Source organism: Gymnodraco acuticeps, unplaced genomic scaffold, assembly GCF_902827175.1.
Source record: "Gymnodraco acuticeps unplaced genomic scaffold, fGymAcu1.1, whole genome shotgun sequence".
In the NCBI taxonomy this organism is placed as follows: domain Eukaryota; kingdom Metazoa; phylum Chordata; class Actinopteri; order Perciformes; family Bathydraconidae; genus Gymnodraco; species Gymnodraco acuticeps.
This window is the reverse complement of record NW_022990567.1, coordinates 691594-711077: the sequence shown is the minus strand read 5'-3', so window position 1 is coordinate 711077 and position 19484 is coordinate 691594. Positions and strand designations below refer to the sequence as shown.

Here is a 19484-nt window from a genome sequence, read left to right as displayed (position 1 = left end):
TCTCTCTTTACCATTGGCCTAATCATAAACAAATTAGTGGGAAAAATGTGGAACACTAATCCATCATGTGGAATGTTGAGTTAATTTAAATAATTAGTTATGGGTTAAAATCAAATTAACATTAACATTAGAACTAAAGTCAGTTAACAAATTGGACTTGCACAGATCAGTAATCAATACACCATTTTCCCAGCTCTGTGATGAAAACGATAACAAGCAGGGATGCAAACTTGTCATCTTTTGGGGAAATTTGCCGTTTTTGAATCCAAAATAGGTCGTTTGTGTGATTCATGTAGATTCTGCAATAAAATATTATTGGGGTATGGACAGGGTTGCTAACTTTGGGTACCTGGCTGGAGTGAGATTTTGATATCATGGGTTTAATTACACACATGCGCACGAAGTGACTGCTATCGTGTCAGTAGCAGGACCTTAGCATATATTTAGGATATATATAATATATATATACAAATACACAATATTGGACACAGACTATAAAGGGCACACAGTTTCATTCACTAATGAAAGTCAAACACATGTTTGTTTCCACTGTTTTATTGTGTGCCTGTCGCGATAAGCAACTAATTGACTTATCGGCTCCCGAGTATTTGTGTTGGATAATCTATGGTAGGGCTAACCCATACAGTGGTGGGGCTCAAATCAGTATTTGAAATGTAATTACATACACGCTATATCGCCCCTGGAGAGTGAAACGCCACGCGTGAGGTTTAGATTATTTCCCTGTCTCCATCCAAATTGAACTGTATGAAATAAAAAGGCACATTTGTCTTGTAGTAAATAAAAAGGGCAACCTGGAGGCAATCCTGCCATTTCCTCACAAGTGAAAGAGTTGACATGCTGAAAACCCAACCCCCGCTTGGGGTCTGGGGGGATTCTCCCCCAGGGTTTTTTTTAAAATACTAACATAAAATACACATTCTCTCTTTAGAGGAAAAAATAAATCCATCTATTACTACACGACATATTTAAATGAAGCTGAACCTGCTGCTCCTCGGGAAGAGGCTGTGTGAATTACTTTACATTACCCCATTGTTCTGTGTGTCAAAATGGAAGGTTTCTGGCTAACGTTAGCTTAGGTACTCAGATCTTGTTCTTGAGTAAAAGTAGAAGTACCAGAGTGTAGGAATACTAAGTTACAGTAAAAGTACTGCATTCAAAATGTTACTCAAGTAAAAGTATAAAAGTATTGTCATCAAAATATAGTGAAAATAGCGACAGTAAAAGTAGTCACTGTGCAGATTGGTTTATTTCAGAATACTATATATGATATGTTCTATAATGATTGATCATGAAAGTGTTCTCAAAGCTAGTAAAGGTGCAGCTAGTTTGAATGGCTTTGTATACTGCAGGGTAGCTGGTGGATTTACTCCAGGTGGAACTAAAGTCTGATTCAACACTTGATTAGATTTCACATCATTCATCCAGATCTGAAAGTAAGTAAAAGGTATTAAATACATGTAGTGGAGTAGAAATACACCATGTACCACTGAACTGTAGTGGAGTAGAAGAATAAAGTAGCAAAACATTTAAATACTCAAATAAAGTACCAGTATCTCAAAATTGTGCCCAAGTATAGTACTTGTTGAGTTTATGAACTTAGTTACTTTACACCGGTGGCTATACAGATAGAAAGACTAAGCTTTGCACAGAGGCATGAAAATACATGTTCAAAGTGCTCAACAGTTCTGCTAAAAAAAACCTGCTGAAATTAGATGTTCCTTTGTGCTCAAGCCATAAAACCCCCAACGCACCGTGCTGTGGTCTGCTTCAGATGATCTTTTCCTTCCAGAGGTCACGCCTGTCTCTGACCCCGTGTCTTGCGTTTTTTATTTTATTTTAATTTATTTTTTCTTCTGCAGCACCAAGCAGGGCAGAGAAAGGAGGGGATTATGACTAGAAATAATTTGAAACAGTTTAATAAAGAATGTTGAACTATATTTAAAAACTGTAATTGAACTTCAACTTATATCAATTATCCAATTCCACTGGCCAGTTGGAAATAGATAATGAAAAAGTTTTCATTTTGCAGAAACAGTGCAAAAGGGTTCAATCATCATTATGTCTGAGTCTTGTTCTTGTCATTTACTTTTGGTGAGATAACTAAAGTTTAGTTCATTTTACCTTGGCTGTGGACTGATTCATTATTAGTTGTTACAAAGCATGCACAAGACGGCGGGTAGACAAACAAACACGAAACAATTATACAAACAAACATGAACCCGCAACAAATATCAGGTGACAGCTAAACTCATCCAGCTTAATTTAATCCGAATTAGGGAAACTTCAGCGGGGGTAGGGAAATATCTGTTTAATATGAGTGCCTTCTTACTCATATATACTTGTACAAGTGCTAAGAACGGAATCTGCTGAAGAGTAATAACCACATTATTCTCAATCAACAACCACTATGCTAATTTAGTGGTGCTCTGCCCTCCCCGATCCGGAGAGCAGAGACTTTTAATTAATTCAGTACCCTTTATTTTAACAACAGCCAAATTCAACAACCCCCCTGTTTATGAAACACAGCGTGACGTAATATTTCGTATCATCCTAATAAGAGTTATGTTTAGTTCCAAAACTCATAATGGTGCGATTTAAGAAGAATACGACACTGTGCTTTGTTTCTCCTCGTGTGCTGCTCTCCACAGGGGGGGGAGGGGGGGGGGGGGGGGGGGGGGGGAATTACCCACACCCTCCTTGCAGCAGCAACAGGGAGATTTCGAGGCGAGTTGATTTAACTAGTTAAACCGTTGAAATCTCCAGAATTCGGCGATTCGTTTCAGTACAAATCTTTACATTGCTTTTGAACAGAAGTTCCACATTACTGATGCCCTCTTTAAGGTCTCTCCGAATATTTGCCGTGCACACACACAGAGGAAACCAACAAAATTGCATCTATCTGTTCCACAGGTAATTTTTTGATACCGTCAATCACAGAGTCTGGCGAGGCAATGTCCAAATATAGATTTGAAATTACACTCACCAGCTCGACGATCTGTTGGTAATTGTTCGCGACGCCAATTGTGAAGTAAAAACTTCTTTGCAGCAATGTTGAGCCAATCATCAAATGAGGGAAACTGGATTCGCCTGTCAATACACTGATATTTATTGAGAATTCGTACGGCCGGAGAGATCACAGTATACTACAGTTCTCATGTAAGATACCAGCCAACTCTGAAGACAAAAGCGCCAAGAACACATCTATACCTTAGAAGAGGAGGTTCCTAAAACACGCGGGTTTTCCTTTAATGCATGCCAGATGTCGAGACAAAGACTCGTTGCATTGCAAACCCACATGAGCCAAGCTTCTCCCCCCACAAGATATCAGATGACCTCTTGACCTGTGTCTTCCTGAGAAGCTATGGATCACATTACAGGCAGGAATACACTTTAACCATTAAACAGATTCCAGAGGACAAGTCACTAAACTCTATATACTTTAACAAGACTAAAATATTCCTTTACAGTTATGATGGATTTGATATTAACGAGGCGGCCGCGACAGTTAGCAGCTAACGGCTAGCTAGTAATTATGCTTAATTTAGCATGATACTTGTGTGGGTGGTACATGAAACCACTTGGTAATATATACAAATGTATGTATTTTGAAGCCTGTTATGATCAATTGTGAGTTAAATCTTATCTAAACAGTAAAGCTGATGATGGATTACTACTGTGGTGGAGTTAAAATAACAATAGCCTATTTCTCTTTGAAATGTGATGGAGTAAAAGGATAGTAACTGTGACTATTCATGTTAAGTACCCCACAAGTAGCAAAAACGTATAATACTTGAAGGAAAGGTGTAAAATGTTTCCATAAATACCAATATCACACACTACAACACAGACTATAACACACCTTTTTGTTAAATACCAACCATATGTGTATATATAGATATGCCGCTAAAACTGTGTAATATACCAGGCTGCTAAATCCTACAAACTGTTACAGTCAGAACACTAGTGCTGTAGCAAGTCGACGCGTAGACTTCAAAATATCGTCGATGACATATTCCGCGTCGACGCGTCGCTACACACACGTGGGTCACCCAAAGCAACAAGCAGTTCGCAATCGCACTTCAAACACAATGGAGACTGAAACGGCTACCAACTCCTCCTCACAGGATTGCGCACGAAGCCCCCAAACGAAAACATCTCGCCCTAGGTCTTCAAAAGCATGGGAATATTTTAATGTTAGTCCAAAACGCAAAGATATTTATATATTTATATCTCACTGAGACTGCTGCATAGCCTAGCAGAAGCAGCAGCTAGCTGTGGTGGCTACCATTAGCGGCTAGCATTAGCAGCTAGCATTTGCTCTCCGATTTTTACATAAAAATTGAATTATGGATTATAAATTCAATAATTTTTTTATACATAGACGTTAAAAACCTATGGATTCACCGATTCATTCGCGTTTTTTCTCATTTTAATGCCATTGAACACGTCTTTTGATCAGATTGACAGCTACGGTGGTGAGACGATCTCCCTAGAAGCTCTGTGAAGGTACGTGTTGTGATGACTGTATTTGCTTCCCCTGTCGCGAGTCCGGATCACTCAGTGATGATACTATATACCTACATAATCTGTGGAGTCTCAGCTTTAATCGGATATATTGTATGTGCAGCTACGATAAGTAATAAGGGTACTTTTATCTTGAGGTCTGTGCCAATGTCCGTTAGCATTTTTTGCTCAAGGGTCATTTAGATGCTTCTTATGAGACTTGTGTTTTGTTTTGGTAAATTTGTATCGTCAATTAGCTGAGATTATTTCCGTTAATCTGGTATAACACATTAATAGGTTCTTAAATATTAAGATCCCCTGAGACACAGTATCGTGAACATTTTTTTTTTTACATTACGTTTTTTTTATATTACGTTTTTTATGAATTGAACAACAGAAAAATAATCGTTAGATTAGTCGACTAATCGATCAAATAATCGCCCGATTAATCGTTTTTAAAAATAATCGTTTCCCCCCAGCACTACAGAACACGTAACATGAATGTGCCGGGCAGCGCGGTCCCGTGGGTTAGATGCGCCTTCATAATGCCAAGGAAAATAACTCTCAGAATAACGTTATTAGCACATTTTACAACTTAAGGACCGAATGTTTTTAATAAGGGGTATACAAACGTTCATACTGGGGAGTTAATTATCCAACGATTTACAGACCACTCTTTCCCAATGTTAGTCAATGGGAAAAAGTGTTTCCGGGCCCAGCAACCTAAAGGAAGTGTAGTACCGCCGTTTGGCCACAACGAATATTCTCATCAGAGTCCGGCGCACTTCCTCGGGGCTTGGTTGGCGCTGCTGAAGGCCGGCCCTCCACTCGTCTTCAATGTCCGTTGTTGTGCATAACAGAGGACTCAGCCATTGTACATTCAATTCATAACTAAACACGCCTTTTCTCCTCATATTCTCTTTCATCACTTTTCATTTATTGCATTTTAACGGCTGTAATCAATACTTTAATAATACTGGAAATACTTTACAGCAGTTATCATTTACGGTAGTTCCGGATGTTGTCATACCAACTCACGTCTGTAAACAAAACGTATTAAAATAAACTGTACCTTCATTTAATATTCAGCAATAATAATATCTTGATGTCTATAGATGTAATGTTAAAGTCAGTAGGCTTTGATGTGCAACACTCTGTGTACATTTTAACTTTACATTCACAACTCTAAGAAAATGAATATTAGCCACATGCTAAATGCTAACCGGAGATGAAGGATTTTCAGAATAAAAGCTTGGCATGTTGATTGTGCGAGAACTTCTGTTTTTTCAGAATAAAACTTCATTTAAGGTATGTTTAAACTAAGTTATGCCATAAAACATTGATTTTAATTTCTAAGAGTACCAAGGGCAGGTCCCATGTAGGATCCCTTGGGACGTTCGGGGAGCGCAGCCTCAGAGCTCCCCTTAAGAAGAGGGATACCAGCCTGTGGCTCCCCACTGTGTTGTTGTCAACCCTTGTGTGTTGCGATGATATACTGTAGCAGCCACATACACCCTGACGGTAGCGGGACACCGGCCGTTGTTCAGGAGGGACTGTAGGAACTCAAGGATAGTAGGCACCGAGCAATGTACTGGGTCCTCGTTTTGCTCTTGGCACCAGTCAGAAAATAATTTCCACCTGTTTTTGTACTGTATACGAGCAGACAGTGCCTTGGCATTGAGAATAGTCCTCTTGACAGGCTCTATGCAGTCGCTCAGCAGTGGGTCGGGCCCTCCAGTGGCTGAGACAAGAAGTCCTTCCTGTTGGGGAGACGCCAAGGCGTCCTGCAACAGAGTCTGTAAAGCAGGGAGAACCAAGTCCTGGCTGGTCAGAAGGGGGCCACCAGAAGAAGCCTGTGGCTCGTTGAAGCACTCTGAGAAGTGTTGGTAGGATCAGAAGAAGGGGTGGATAGGTATAGAGAAGACACCTTGGCCATGAATGAGCCAGGGCGTCCTGACCCAAAGGGCTGGTCTTCTCTGTCAAGGAGAACCATAGGGGACAGTGGGTCGATATCCTCGAAGGCAAAGAGATCTACCTCTGCCCTGCCGAAGACACCCCAGATGCTGTGCACCACCTCTGGATGAAGCTGCCACTCCCCCGGTGGAGGCTTGTTACGAGAGAGGAAGTCTGCGACTTGGTTCTGCTCTCCTAGTAGATACATTGCCGTAGGCTGGCCAGGCAAGGGGCTGCCCAGGTTAGGTTGAGTCTGGGACACCACTAGCAAGTGTGCAGATTTGGTGATCCCCTGATGGTTTATATCAGGGGTTTTCATAGTGTGGGAAGGTGAGCCTCCCCTCAGAGAACATAAGAACAGCCGCACCCACCCTCCCAATTAATATTGCTATTATTATTGTTGTTGTTGCTATAATGCAGGGGTATTATTATCCAGTGGAATGTCCTTACCTACTGGCCTAGTTAAATCAAAGTGGTTACTTTTTTTTGGCTGGGCAGTATAGTTTTACACACCTTCTTATTTGACTTTCTCAGGACTTAAAACTGTTTTTTGGGGACAGACCCCCAGAAAGAAAAATATATTTTTAAAAACCCGGAAGTAAGCTGCGCATGGCTTCCCTCCACAAAAAAGCAATGAGATTTCTCCATAGGATTTTAGAAAATAGCTCGAAATAAGATCTGTGGTAAACGTACCTGTTAGATAAATGCACGTTTTGTTCAGCCGGATAATATCCACATGTCTACCCTACTTTTATAATTTCTAATCATAAATCTATCGATTAGATTTATGATAGACTTTTGAAACTACAAGAAGATAAGGAGGACTTTTACAAAAAAGTAATAGAGATTTTTGTCCTGAAGGATAGGCAAATGGACTTCAAGTCAAGGTAAGACCGCAATTTTATTGAAAATGGGATCTTACTAAGATAGAACAATTCAATATGTAAATGATAAAATTAAATGTTTTGGGTATCCTTTTGTTGAACTGTCTGTTTAAAATTAATCGAAGCCACAGACAAAAAAAGCTTTTGAAAATAATATTATATTTTCATTTAGGTCAAAATATAATATTTGTAAACCTGAAGAGTCAGTGCCAGTGCCTCACCAGCCATGAACCTCACTGCAGAAGCTTATATATAGACATCTACGTTTGTGCCCCACCACTTTTGTACATATAAAAACGCCACTGCTCATTCCTTCCGTCTACTTGGGTCCGAATGCGCCGTCCCGTTCAAATGAAATCGTCGCCAATCACATTTCCTCGTTCGCGCCAGGGCCGGGGGAGGGGTTACAAGGCTCGCGTCTTGTGCTGCATTCATTTTCACTCGGACATTAGGGATTTTCTCTCATAAATGTCTGATGAGCCACAACCTTTATTTCAAAACAAAGCTGCCAACTGGGGTGGCAAGGCTATTTTTAGGGTGGCAGTTGCCACCACATGCCACCCCGGTAGATCCGCCCCTGCTTGACCGGTAATTGCTTTTAATCAAAGTCAATGCGGAAAACCCGCACTCACACAGGTAGGCGGAGGTGAAGGGAATGAGCACTTTTACAGCCTTTTTGGCGAGGTGGGGGAACTCGGTCTCCACAGACAGCCAAAAGTGTGCAAGTGACGTTTTCTGCCAGACGCTGTCTCCTCTTTCACTTTAGGTAACTTCACAAAAAATCGATCCATGTTGCCGCACGCATAAAGTTAGCTGAAGTTAACCAGCTAGATTTCACTGTTTCTCGTTATTTTTTTCTCATGCTGCGCCTCCCCTGAAGCTCTCTCGGGCGCGCCTCACACTTTGAAAACCGCTGGTTTATATGAAACGGGGGGGTTACGTATTGTAACCCTAGTTATATAAGGACAGGCGGACCCCTCTATTGGACTCTATGGGTACTACTCTCTATCATGCTATGCGGGCATTCACCTACTGAGTTGCATAAACGTAGCCGGCCAATCGGGGCGAGCCTACCTGAATGCACGCGCAGGCCCACAGTATATAAGGGGGCTACGCCTCCCGACTGTCATCCTACACCCTCTTCAGCGAGCGGCAAAGGAAAGACAGGGCCCCCAGGTAGAGGGCTCCGACTGTGCTTATATAACTAGGGTTACAATACGTAACCCCCCGTTATATATCACACAGGCTCAGCCCTCTACTGGACTATATGGGTACAGTGGGTGGAGCCCTGAAGTATAAATGCCCTGTCGTCCAACAACATCGACCCATCACACTGCCCCTGATCGGCTTTTGGTTAACAGCCACCGCACCCCCACTTCCTCCCATCCGGTTGTGACCGTGGAGAAGTCGGGGCCGCAGCTTGGATAAGACATACTCACACACGCTTACCTCGTGTAGAGTGTGCATGGAAAAAATAGTGCGGAAGACTCTGTATGGAGCTTACTGCGCATCATGTTCCCCAGGTCCCTAAGGAGCATGGGAAAAACACAAGTGCACTCTATCCCAGGCATAACACCGGAGCCTCGCTGCTGGGAAACGTTGGTGCTGTTCTAAGTTTGTTCTAATCTGTCAAAATGACAGACTGCTTTCAGATCTTTTCGTCATTGTTAAAAAAAATCCGTACAATATTCGGTTAACGCGACCTCTGTGTGAGACAGAAGATATCCAGTGCTAAGCACTGCCGCTGGGGTCAGTAAGGATGAAATAGAACTGCTCTTGACCCGTTGACTCACGTGGAACTTGTGTGCAAACATCCCGACCATAGCTATTATAGTCTTTAACAAATGAACACTTGTTGTGAATATATAAAGTATACATTGCATGTTACACTATGTAAATAGTTAATTTATATACAGGATATATATGTTAAGAGCATATTTATTTGACTAATCAGACATGTTGAAAATATTTTTACATTTTAGCAAAGTTTTACTTTAAGAATTATATCATTTCAAATACACAATATAACAATACTAACGATTTTTAACAAATATTTCATAATTCAAAAGTATCTTTAGAATTTCCTGAAAGATTGCTTCTTGTGTTTACATTCAGCACAGTAAGATTTCTTACTTTCTTCACAGAACAAAAAGACAAGGTAGATACACATGAACATGATGTGTCTAATGGCCTCCCCGCTCACATCTGATTATATTATTCATATAAGATTACTTAATTTTTATAGGCAGGGATATTGTATGTTGTGCCACCCATCAGGGAACAGACTGGGGGCAGGACAAAGTACACCTTTTAATTAATTATGTTAGTTTAATAAAGTAAACTTGAGAATAAATGCTATGTCATATCAGCAAATACATTATTTGTTTCAGCAAATAAGTCTATAACCATATATTTTATTTTGTATTCTTAAGTTTTCTTCATTGAATAATGAACACACCAATATCAACGTTTTTTTTATGAAAGCAACATAGAGAAGCTAGAACATGCAATAATATAAAGGGTTTTAATCTAGGAATAATAGTTGAACAATCCATTCGTGTATATCAGTGTTTCTAAAACGTTTTCATACCAAGGACCACTTAACCAATAGAAAAACACTCGCGGACCACCTAACTCCAAAAATATCCAAAAACACATCGTTTTTCTAGAACAGATTACAAATCACCTGAAAATGGTACAAACAAGTGGCAACATGTGTGATGAAGGTGTTGCACTCGGCTATATCATGCAATCGAAAACTTAAACTCGCTCCATTGCGGAGATATTCCCGCGAGAGTGCGGAAAACTTTAATTTATTTATTTTCAAATGTGACATTTTACCAATGTACTCACGGACCACTAGGGGGCGCTCACGGACCACCAGTGTGCGGACCACACTTTGAGAAGCACTGGTGTCTCTGCACATGATATTTAATCTGTTCGTCTCAAATGCAAAAATGCAAAATATGATAAAGGAAAAGTGTACAATTCAGATGGTAAAGTAAGAGCAACCTAGGCTGAGTTATGATTCTTTGCTTAGACAATGGTATCTTTACATCAAACTGTCATATATTTGCTTGTGTTATTGTATTAAAACACAGGGAATGAAGGGGATAATAAAGGAATAATCAGTTTTACCCAGACATTTCATCATTTATTCCAGAAATAGATTAAATATTTAAGTCCTCAGGCAATACCATATGGGTATTTTCAATAACATACCAATTACTATGGCCTTTGGTCCACACCCAAACAGCTTCTAAGTCAATTGAACATTAAGCTTATGTAAAACTACCAAGGTGACGATGTTCAGGAACTTCATTTTCAATGTAAATGTGTGGACAAGGAAAACAGAGTTTTGGCTTGTAAACACACAAATGTGGCTGCCAACGCCATTGGTTATTGACCTGTTTGGCTTTTGACCCATTGTGTTGTCAAACCTTCCCATTGGCCTCAAATACCACCTCATTGTGTTGTGACTTTTAAAGTGCTTGTGTGAACAGGACTTCTATTTGGACAAAGGAAATAAAACATTAAAAAAAACAAGTTTATATGTTATAGGCCATTTTATCTATTTATTGTTTGTGCTACATTTCCATCTTGGTTATTCAACGACCCATGATAGCTTTCTTTGTGTTCCTCTCTGGTCTCAGCAGCACAATGTAACATTTGGGACCAAACAGTGCCATCAAGAGGCCAAAACTGGAGGCAAGGATGGCAAATACTTCTACTGCATCTGCATATTTGCCTGGGGAGTTTATGTAAGCAGGAACAAAGGCCACCCACACAGCACAGAATATCAGCATGCTAAAAGTGATGAGTTTGGCCTCATTGAAGCTATCTGGAAGATTCCTTGCCATAAATGCTAACAGGAAACTAAGTATAGCCAGTAGGCCAATATAACCCATTAACACTGCAAATCCAACTGTGGACCCGACTACACACTCATACACTATTTTGTCATTGTAGTATTGAGTGTTTTTTTGAGGCACTGGTGAGGAAGAGACAAGCCAAGCAGTACAAATCACTGCCTGAATGGATGTAAGAAGCACAACTGTCCCTCTCTGCAGTCCAGCACCAAACCACTTCAGACTGGCTCCACCTCCTGGCTTGGAGGCCTTGAACACAGCCAGAACCACCATGGTTTTAACAAGAATACAAGAGATACAAAGTACAAAGCTTATCCCAAATGCTGCATGTCTCAATTGACATGTCCACAGTCTGGGACGGCCGATAAACAGCAGTGAACACAGGAAACATAGCTTAAGTGATGCTAAGATCAGGAAACTCAGTTCTGAATTGTTGGCGCGTACCATAGGTGAGCTACGGTGATGGATAAAGATTCCTAGGACAACAGCACAGACACACGTGCCGAGAAAAGAGGCGGTTGTCAAGCAGATACCAAGAGGCTCTTGATAAGAGAGGAACTCCGTTTCTTTAGGAACACAGTGGTCACGCTGGGGGCTGGACCAGAAGTCCTCTGGACAACTGCTGCACTCCATGGAGTCTGTTAGAATAAGGGAAAAGAGAACACTGACAGTTAAGTTGAATGGGCCACTAATGCCCAAAACTTTATTGCTCGCTATGTATCTAGTAGTGGACATGTGCTTTTTTTACACCTGGGCATCAAGAAAGTGACAAATGTATAATCGCTGGTTTAGGATGTCGTTTTATAATGATACCAACCAGTTTCATTGCTGTACTTTCCCTCAGAACAAGCGACACAGTCATAACAGCAAACAGGCTGTCCCTTTTTTCTGGTCATGCGGCTACCTGGAGAACAGCTCTCACTGCACTTGGACTGGGGTGGCTGTCAGGATTGTAAAAGTTATAGAACAGTTATTCAACACTTTTTGATTGTGTTAGTGTGTGTCATAAAGTACCAAGATAAAAAGAAAAAACAATAAACAGGATTAACCTGTTTGAAGACAAAGCTCCAGAAGATGTTTTCTTCATCAAGTGTGAGTTCTTCACCTTTGGAGGCAGACTTCTTAACAACACCCACATTCTGAACATTTATTTTTCCATCAGGGAGCCACTGCCAGTTCATGATGTCATATATTGGTAAGGCATCACCATTCTCATCAAATGATACTTGATCCCCAAATGTTGTTGTAAAGTTGACTTTTTCCAAGTAATGTATAAGCTACACAGGGATACAACACAGACATATAATTTGAGAAGGTGAGAACAAATATTTAATGTTGTTGATTTTGCATTAGTATTGTAATGTTCTGTATGATATATTGTGGATTTATTTGTCAATTATTATAGTCAAAAACATCAACCACTGTTGCCATTAAGTAATTAAGTTTGTCACAAGAAAAAAAGGGAATTTTATTTTGTCTTGTAACTTCTATGATTAAAGATGTCGTCATCTACTCAAAGACAATCAGGAGAGTATGTCTTCTTTTCCCCAAATCTATTTCATTAATTAACTCAAGATGAAGCAGGAGATTTCAAAAACCAAACAGGTGTAGTGCAAACTGATATCACACCTGCCATGGCTCCAGTGTTTGCAAAGCAGCACAGCTGTGCCCACTGAAAGGCCCTCTCCCTGGCACACAGCGCAGCATATCATCAAGGGCATATGCCAGGGCATACACAGCCTTGTAAATATTGTATTCTGGCCTGAGGTTTGAAACATCCAAAAACTCAGTCTCCACACTTGCTAGATCTTCCTGCCCAGTGCATAGAGCTCCCCCAGCTTCCACCCAACCTGCTGGAGGTGGTGCAAATTTACACCGAAATGTGTATTCCCAAAACTGACTTACCTGAAATGTAATTAAAACAAATAATTCACAGAAATAGCAATTATAATTATGGAATTTGCAGAAATGATTGTAAGGTAACACTCTTACCATTCTATTTCTATGATTATTGGACTTGTCTGGACTTGTTTTAAGTAGAAAATCCTCAAGCCCAGATATTTCTCCTCTACGGATGGCAATGCCCAGGGTGCCACCCAGGTACGGCATGAAGCCGGGGGTCTGGAGCCCAGTTGCTGTAGTCCAGGCTTCACTGGCCATCCACTGCAGGCCTGTCATATTCTGCCTTACCACCTGTAATTTGCTCTTATTTAATCTAATTTTTCAGACTGATGTATACATAACATCATTTACTTACTAGGAATGAATATTTAAACTACTACATATTATATTTAAAACAGATATTTTAGATTGGTAGATTATAAATAGATAAAGATATAGATTGATACTGTTAATACCTCTTCCATTAGTTGAATCATGTGGATCAGATGTGCAAAAACAATGACCACACGAGCGGTTGATTTCTTCATTAAATGGACAATCCTCTTAAGTTCAGCTGGGTTGTCACCCCAGGGCAAAATCTCAGAGTAGGCCAGACAACCTCCAATAGACTCATTTAAGTCAGATTGGAAGGATCGGGCAACATGGCGGCCATAATCATCATCACTGACCAGCAGACCGGCCCAAGTCCAGCCAAAGTGTTTCATAATCTGAATCATAGCACGCACCTAAATAAAAATAGAGCACAGGGATACCTATTCATGTCTCACAATAAAATAAGAGTCGATTTGACCACTACACTTATTTTCTATATCTACGTAGTTTCATTAAGGATGCACAACGCAAACACAGTACATTTACACTAAATTACAGCTCAGTAAACTCTTTGTAAAACATATGTATTGCATTTCTAGAACATAGTTTGTTTCACCTGGAAAGCATCACTTGGGATTGTTCTGAAGAAGGATGGAAACCTCCGCCTATCACTCAGGCAGGAACATGTGGCAAAGTAACTGACCTATAAAGACATACAGTATTAACACAAGTGTGACTTTTTTACTATTACTTCAATTCAGGGTAAATAAATAAATAATGTCAGCTTTTACAAATGAACTGTTTTAAAATATGCATTAAAAAATAACTTCTACCAAATAAAGCCTGAGATTTAATGTAACATTTACCATCCTTTCACTTTTAAGTATATACACATTTGGTGCATCAAAAGAACAGCTAAAACTGAAGACAGGAAACTTACCATGGGCAATTTGAATAAACCTATCACATCAGATGTGGCGATTGAAAATGTTGAAATGGGATCTCCCACAATCCCAAGGACTGGGGTGGTCCCTAAACAGGTCTCTTGAAGCAGAAACTGCTCCTCTCGACCGCTGGCTAGTGACAATGCAGCACTGAATCCAATTACAAGTGTGGCACAGTTGTCATAAAGACTGTATCCCAGAGACACATTCTGTAGCAGGTTGGGGTTTTTGTTGATCTCATCAATAGCATAGGCCATGGTCATGGCATGTCTAAACCCTGGAGGGTCAAAACTAACAAAAACATTTCTAGATTAACCACTTGAAAAATCAATATATATATATATATATATATAATTATCGGTAAATGGTGTCTACTTCATGTGTTTGAAACTTACCCTTGGCAGCTGACCTGATTTGGCTCTGACGTGAACGTCGGCTCATGGAAGACAGAGGTGTAGTGAACCTTAAACAGACCACCGAGGATCACATCACCAGCCTTTTGCATCTCATTAAAATTAAACTGTTTCCTTAATTTACAGGAGGAGAAAAGAGAGGAAGACTCAGACAAGAACCAAATCAAGAACAGAAATGTGTCTAGAAATGCCCCCATAATGGCCCTCCTTCCTACACCCATTTGGCTTCATGCAATGTTACCTAATTTTATAAGTAGGGATAAGTCATGTCTTTGGTCATGCTGGTTTTCGTCATAGTTTCACACCGCCCATCGGGGCACAGGCAGTAGTGTAAGAGCAGGGCATACATATCAAACCAGATTTACAGGCAATGTGATGATGACATTATTTATTTGCTGTATTTTCTGTTAATTTCTTTATCCGGATATTTAATTTGTTTGTTAATTTGAAATTGGAGTGCAACCTAAACTCTGTAGAATGTTGCTGAATGGAAAAAAAAATCATCTTTCTAACTCTAATACATAAAGAGGAAAAGAAAAGTAAACAAGAATACATAAATATAACAGAGATAGCAATTATTTTCCAGCTCCGGATCAACCCAGAATAGTCGATTACTCAAGGATTGGATGTTAATGTGACAGATTTGTCTGGCAGTTACCCTGTTGTTTTATAGCAAGAGTAGGAAAATATGGTTTTGAAACAGACACTCATTCCATTCAGGCTATAGTGTTGATGAATATATGATTTTATCTCTATCTTTTAGTCTTTGGATAGCTCGGGTTGTTTGGAATTGGGGCCACAAGTTTTATATACAAACACCAAAAACAACCAGGTCAGAATCGCTTTGTCTGTCTATCTACGTAGATCTCCAATGCTCTGTTTCAGCACTCTGCACACTGCACCCCACAACAAACAACGTTGTTCTCAAACCGCTAAGTAATAGTCACAAGGTTCTCTTTACCAGAGTATTTTTAAACACGAGTATCTGTACTTGAGTAAAGGATGTGTGTACTTTTGCCATCTCTGTGTAACAGAAAACCCAAGAATAAGCAATATATAGGCCTGTTGCATCAAACCTCTGACAACAAATAGATAGCCAGGAGGTGAAATCAAAACTGGGGTAGATTTTTCAAATTGGACTTAATTTTGATCTTAATTTTCATGCAGTCTTTATAAAATATTTCGAACAATGAATACAAAAACACAAGAATACAAAAATAAATTGCTTTTAATTTTATAAAACCACAATACAACACAAATACAGAAATATGATGAAATACACATCAAAAAATGTATACAAATCTGCAGAGTGCAATGTAACAGCAGTGACCATGGTGAAAGGCGGTCTTCCTATATATACCAGTGCATTCATAGCTCTGAAACAATTTCCCTAGGCCTGAAGTGAGATAGAACTGCCGAAAGTGTTACAAATCTACATTTAAAATGCAGTCCCAAAACACACAATATTGATATATTTCTGTATATATTACAAAGTCACACGTGACCTCGCATGACCCTGGAAAGCATAAGTTCCGGTGTTGTCAACGAGTTCAGTCTTATGGAATCTTCTCGCGGGAACATGAGATTCCGAGTGACTAAGAACTCTGGCGGTCATCCAGGATTCATAGAACCGTAGTTACATATGTTAACTTTCGTTCTATTACATCCTTACTGACCGCCAGAGGCGGTGCTTAGCAATGAATGACTTATATCAACAGAGTCACGAGGAAACCTGAGTACTCATAGGGATAGACTAGGTGGACTCTGCAGGAGGACCACACCCAACGGGTGAGGGGCGGCAACATTCACTCTGTGGTATCTGGCGAATGTGCTCGGTATGCCCATGGGGGCGCGGCACAGCCGGCCGATTGAGATGAGAGCGTGCCAGCACCTTAGGGAGGAACGCTGTATTCGGCCATAAAGTGACACCCGAGCCATCTGAGTTCACCTCAGACACGAGCTGTTCACGGACAAGGCCTGTAGCTCGCTTACACGCTTTGCTGAAGTGATGGCAAGAAGGAAAGCAGTCTTGGCTGAGAGCCACTCCAGTTCTGCCTGTGACAAGGGTTCAAAGGGAGGCGAGCATAGGGCGTCCAGTACCAAGGGCAGGTCCCATGTAAGGCAAGGCAAGTTTATTTATATAGCACTTTTCAACACAAGGCAATTCAAAGTGCTTTACAAAAAATGAAAGACATTAAGAAAATGGCATTTAAAATCAGTCATTAAAAAGAAAAGCTAATAAAATAAACATTATAAGAAAAAATACATGGATAAAAGTTACAGTGCAGTCTAAGATATGAATAGTTCAATTAAAAGCAGCGACAAAAAGAAAAGTCTTCAGCCTGGATTTAAAAGTAGTATGAGTTGCAGCGGACCTGCAGGTTTCTGGGAGTTTGTTCCAGATATTTGGAGCATAATAACTGAATGCTGCTTTACTATGTTTAGTTCTGACTCTGGGGACAGAAAGCTGACCAGTCCCTGAAGACCTGAGAGATCTGGATGGTTCATAATTTAGCAGGAGGTCAGAAATGTATTTTGGGCCTAAACCATTCAGTGCTTTATAAACCACCATCAGTATTTTGAAATCTATTCTTTGACACACAGGAAGCCAGTGTAAAGACTTCAGAACAGGAGTGATGTGATCCACATTCTTAGTGTTAGTGAGGACTCGAGCAGCGGCGTTCTGAATCAGCTGCAGCTTTCTAATAGATTTTTTAGTGAGACCTGTAAATACACCATTACAGTAGTCGAGTCTACTGAAGTTAAAAGCATGGACAAGTTTTTCCAAATCCTGCTGTGACATTAGTCAAGAATATATCTAGGATTAAAATCCTAGATACACATCCTAGATATATTCTTTAGGTGATACTAGGCTGATTTAGTAACTGTTTTAATGTGACTGTTGAAACTCAGGTCAGAGTCCATGACTACACCTAGATTTTTGGCTTTATCTGTTGTTTTGAACATTGCAGACTGAAGCTCAGCGCTAACTTTTATACGTTCTGCCTTGGCTCCAAAAACCATTACCTCAGTTTTATCTTTGTTTAATTGGAGAAAGTTCTGACACATCCAGTCATTGATTTGTTCAATGCACTTACTCAGTGTTTGAATTGGAGCATAGTCTCCTGGTGAAATTGTTACGTAAATGTGTGTGTCATCCGCATAGCTATGGTAACTTATTTTGTTGTTCTTCATTATCTGAGCCAGTGGTATCATGTAGATGTTAAAGAGAAGAGGCCCCAAGATGGAGCCTTGAGGAACCCCACATGTCATATTTGTCAACTCAGATGTGTATTTACCTATAGAAACAAAGTTGTTTCTGTCCTTTAAGTAGGATTCTAACCAATTTAGAACTGTTTCCGAAAGTCCCACCTAGTTTTCCAGTCGGTCTAGTAATATGTTGTGGTCAACAGTGTCAAACGCAGCACTGAGATCTAATAATACTAACACTGAAGTTCTGCCACTGTCTGTGTTTAAGTGGATGTCATTGAAGACCTTTACAAGAGCAGTCTCAGTGCTGTGGTTTGGACAAAAGCCTGACTGGAACACATCAAAACAGTTATTTAAATGCAAGAAATTACTCAACTGTTGAAAAACAACTTTTTCAATGATTTTACCTAGAAATGGCAGGTTTGATATGGGCCTGTAATTGTTCATTACTGAGACATCTAGAATATTCTTTTTTAAGAGCGGTTTAATGACTGCAGTTTTCAGGGCCTGTGGAAAAATACCTGAGTGAAGAGATTTGTTTACTATATGAAGTAGATCTGAGGCCATGCAAGGCAAAACATCTTTGAAAAATCCTGTTGGAATAATATCAAGGCAGCAGGAGGAGGATTTCAGAAGTTGAATAATGTCCTCTAGGTTTTTTTCATTAATCTGATGGAATTGTGTCATGATGTCTGAATTGATATTAGGTGGACACAGAGACAACACATTTGCTGTACCTGATGCAGAGGCACTGACTGCTTGTCTGATTTTCTGAATGTTGTCAGTGAAAAAGGAGGCAAAATCATTGCATGACCTGGTGGATAGACATTCAGAGGCTACTGACACTGGGGGGTTAGTTAGTCTGTCGACGGTAGCAAACAAGGCACGTGCGTTGTTTTTGTTTTTGGTAATGATGTCAGAGAAGAACGATTGTCGTGCGTTTTTCAATTCCAAATTATAAAGGCCAAGTCTCTCTTTATAGATTTCAAAGTGAACCTGGAGATTTGTTTTTCGCCACCTGCGTTTAGCTTTTCGACATTCTCTTTTACCTGTTTTCACGGTCATGGCCTTTCTCCATGGAGATATTTTCTTGCCAGACACTTCCTTTACCTTAGTTGGAGCAATGACATCTATAACATTTTTAATTTTTGAATTAAAATGATCTACTAGCTCATTTACTGAGATGTTAGCAGGGGCAGGTGTGGAAGAACAATTCTGAGTAAACATTTCCCTAGTATTTTCAGTTAAATATCGCTTTGTGGTTACCTCTTTTTGAACATTTTTGTGAACAGAAATAGAGCTCTCAAAGAAAACACAGGAATGGTCAGAGAGTGCAACATCAGTCACCACAACCTTAGAGATATTCAGACCCTTTGAGATAATTAAGTCCAGAGTGTGCCCCTTATTGTGCGTGGGCGCTGTCACATGCTGAGTCAGTCCATAGCTATCAAGAACACAAAACAGTTATTTTGC

General features: G+C 40.0%; 1 protein-coding gene across 1 annotated transcript; it reads right to left on the bottom strand.

Annotated features, from left to right (window-relative positions):
• Nucleotides 1–10969: 10969 nt before the first annotated feature.
• On the bottom strand, nt 10970–14908 carry LOC117553791 (extracellular calcium-sensing receptor-like). Its single transcript, XM_034227860.1, has 9 exons — nt 14784–14908; nt 14385–14679; nt 14061–14147; nt 13588–13857; nt 13215–13423; nt 12860–13130; nt 12280–12507; nt 12048–12171; nt 10970–11868 (listed from the first exon to the last, which is right to left on the bottom strand). Exons 1-9 carry the CDS (start codon nt 14891–14893, stop codon nt 10970–10972), a joined length of 2493 nt encoding a protein of 830 aa, XP_034083751.1. The 5' UTR covers nt 14894–14908.
• Nucleotides 14909–19484: the final 4576 nt, after the last annotated feature.

Bases quoted from the DNA above. Each gene is read 5' to 3' on its own strand.
- LOC117553791 (XM_034227860.1), bottom strand. From the start codon at position 14,893: ATGCAAAAGGCTGGTGATGTGATCCTCGGTGGTCTGTTTAAGGTTCAC. The intron at 14,680-14,783 runs GTAAGTTTCAAA...TGTTTTTGTTAG, and splicing joins AATCAGGTCAGCTGCCAAGG to TTTTGACCCTCCAGGGTTTA. The intron at 13,131-13,214 runs GTTACCTTACAA...ATTTCAGGTAAG, and splicing joins AGAAATAGAATGGTAAGAGT to TCAGTTTTGGGAATACACAT.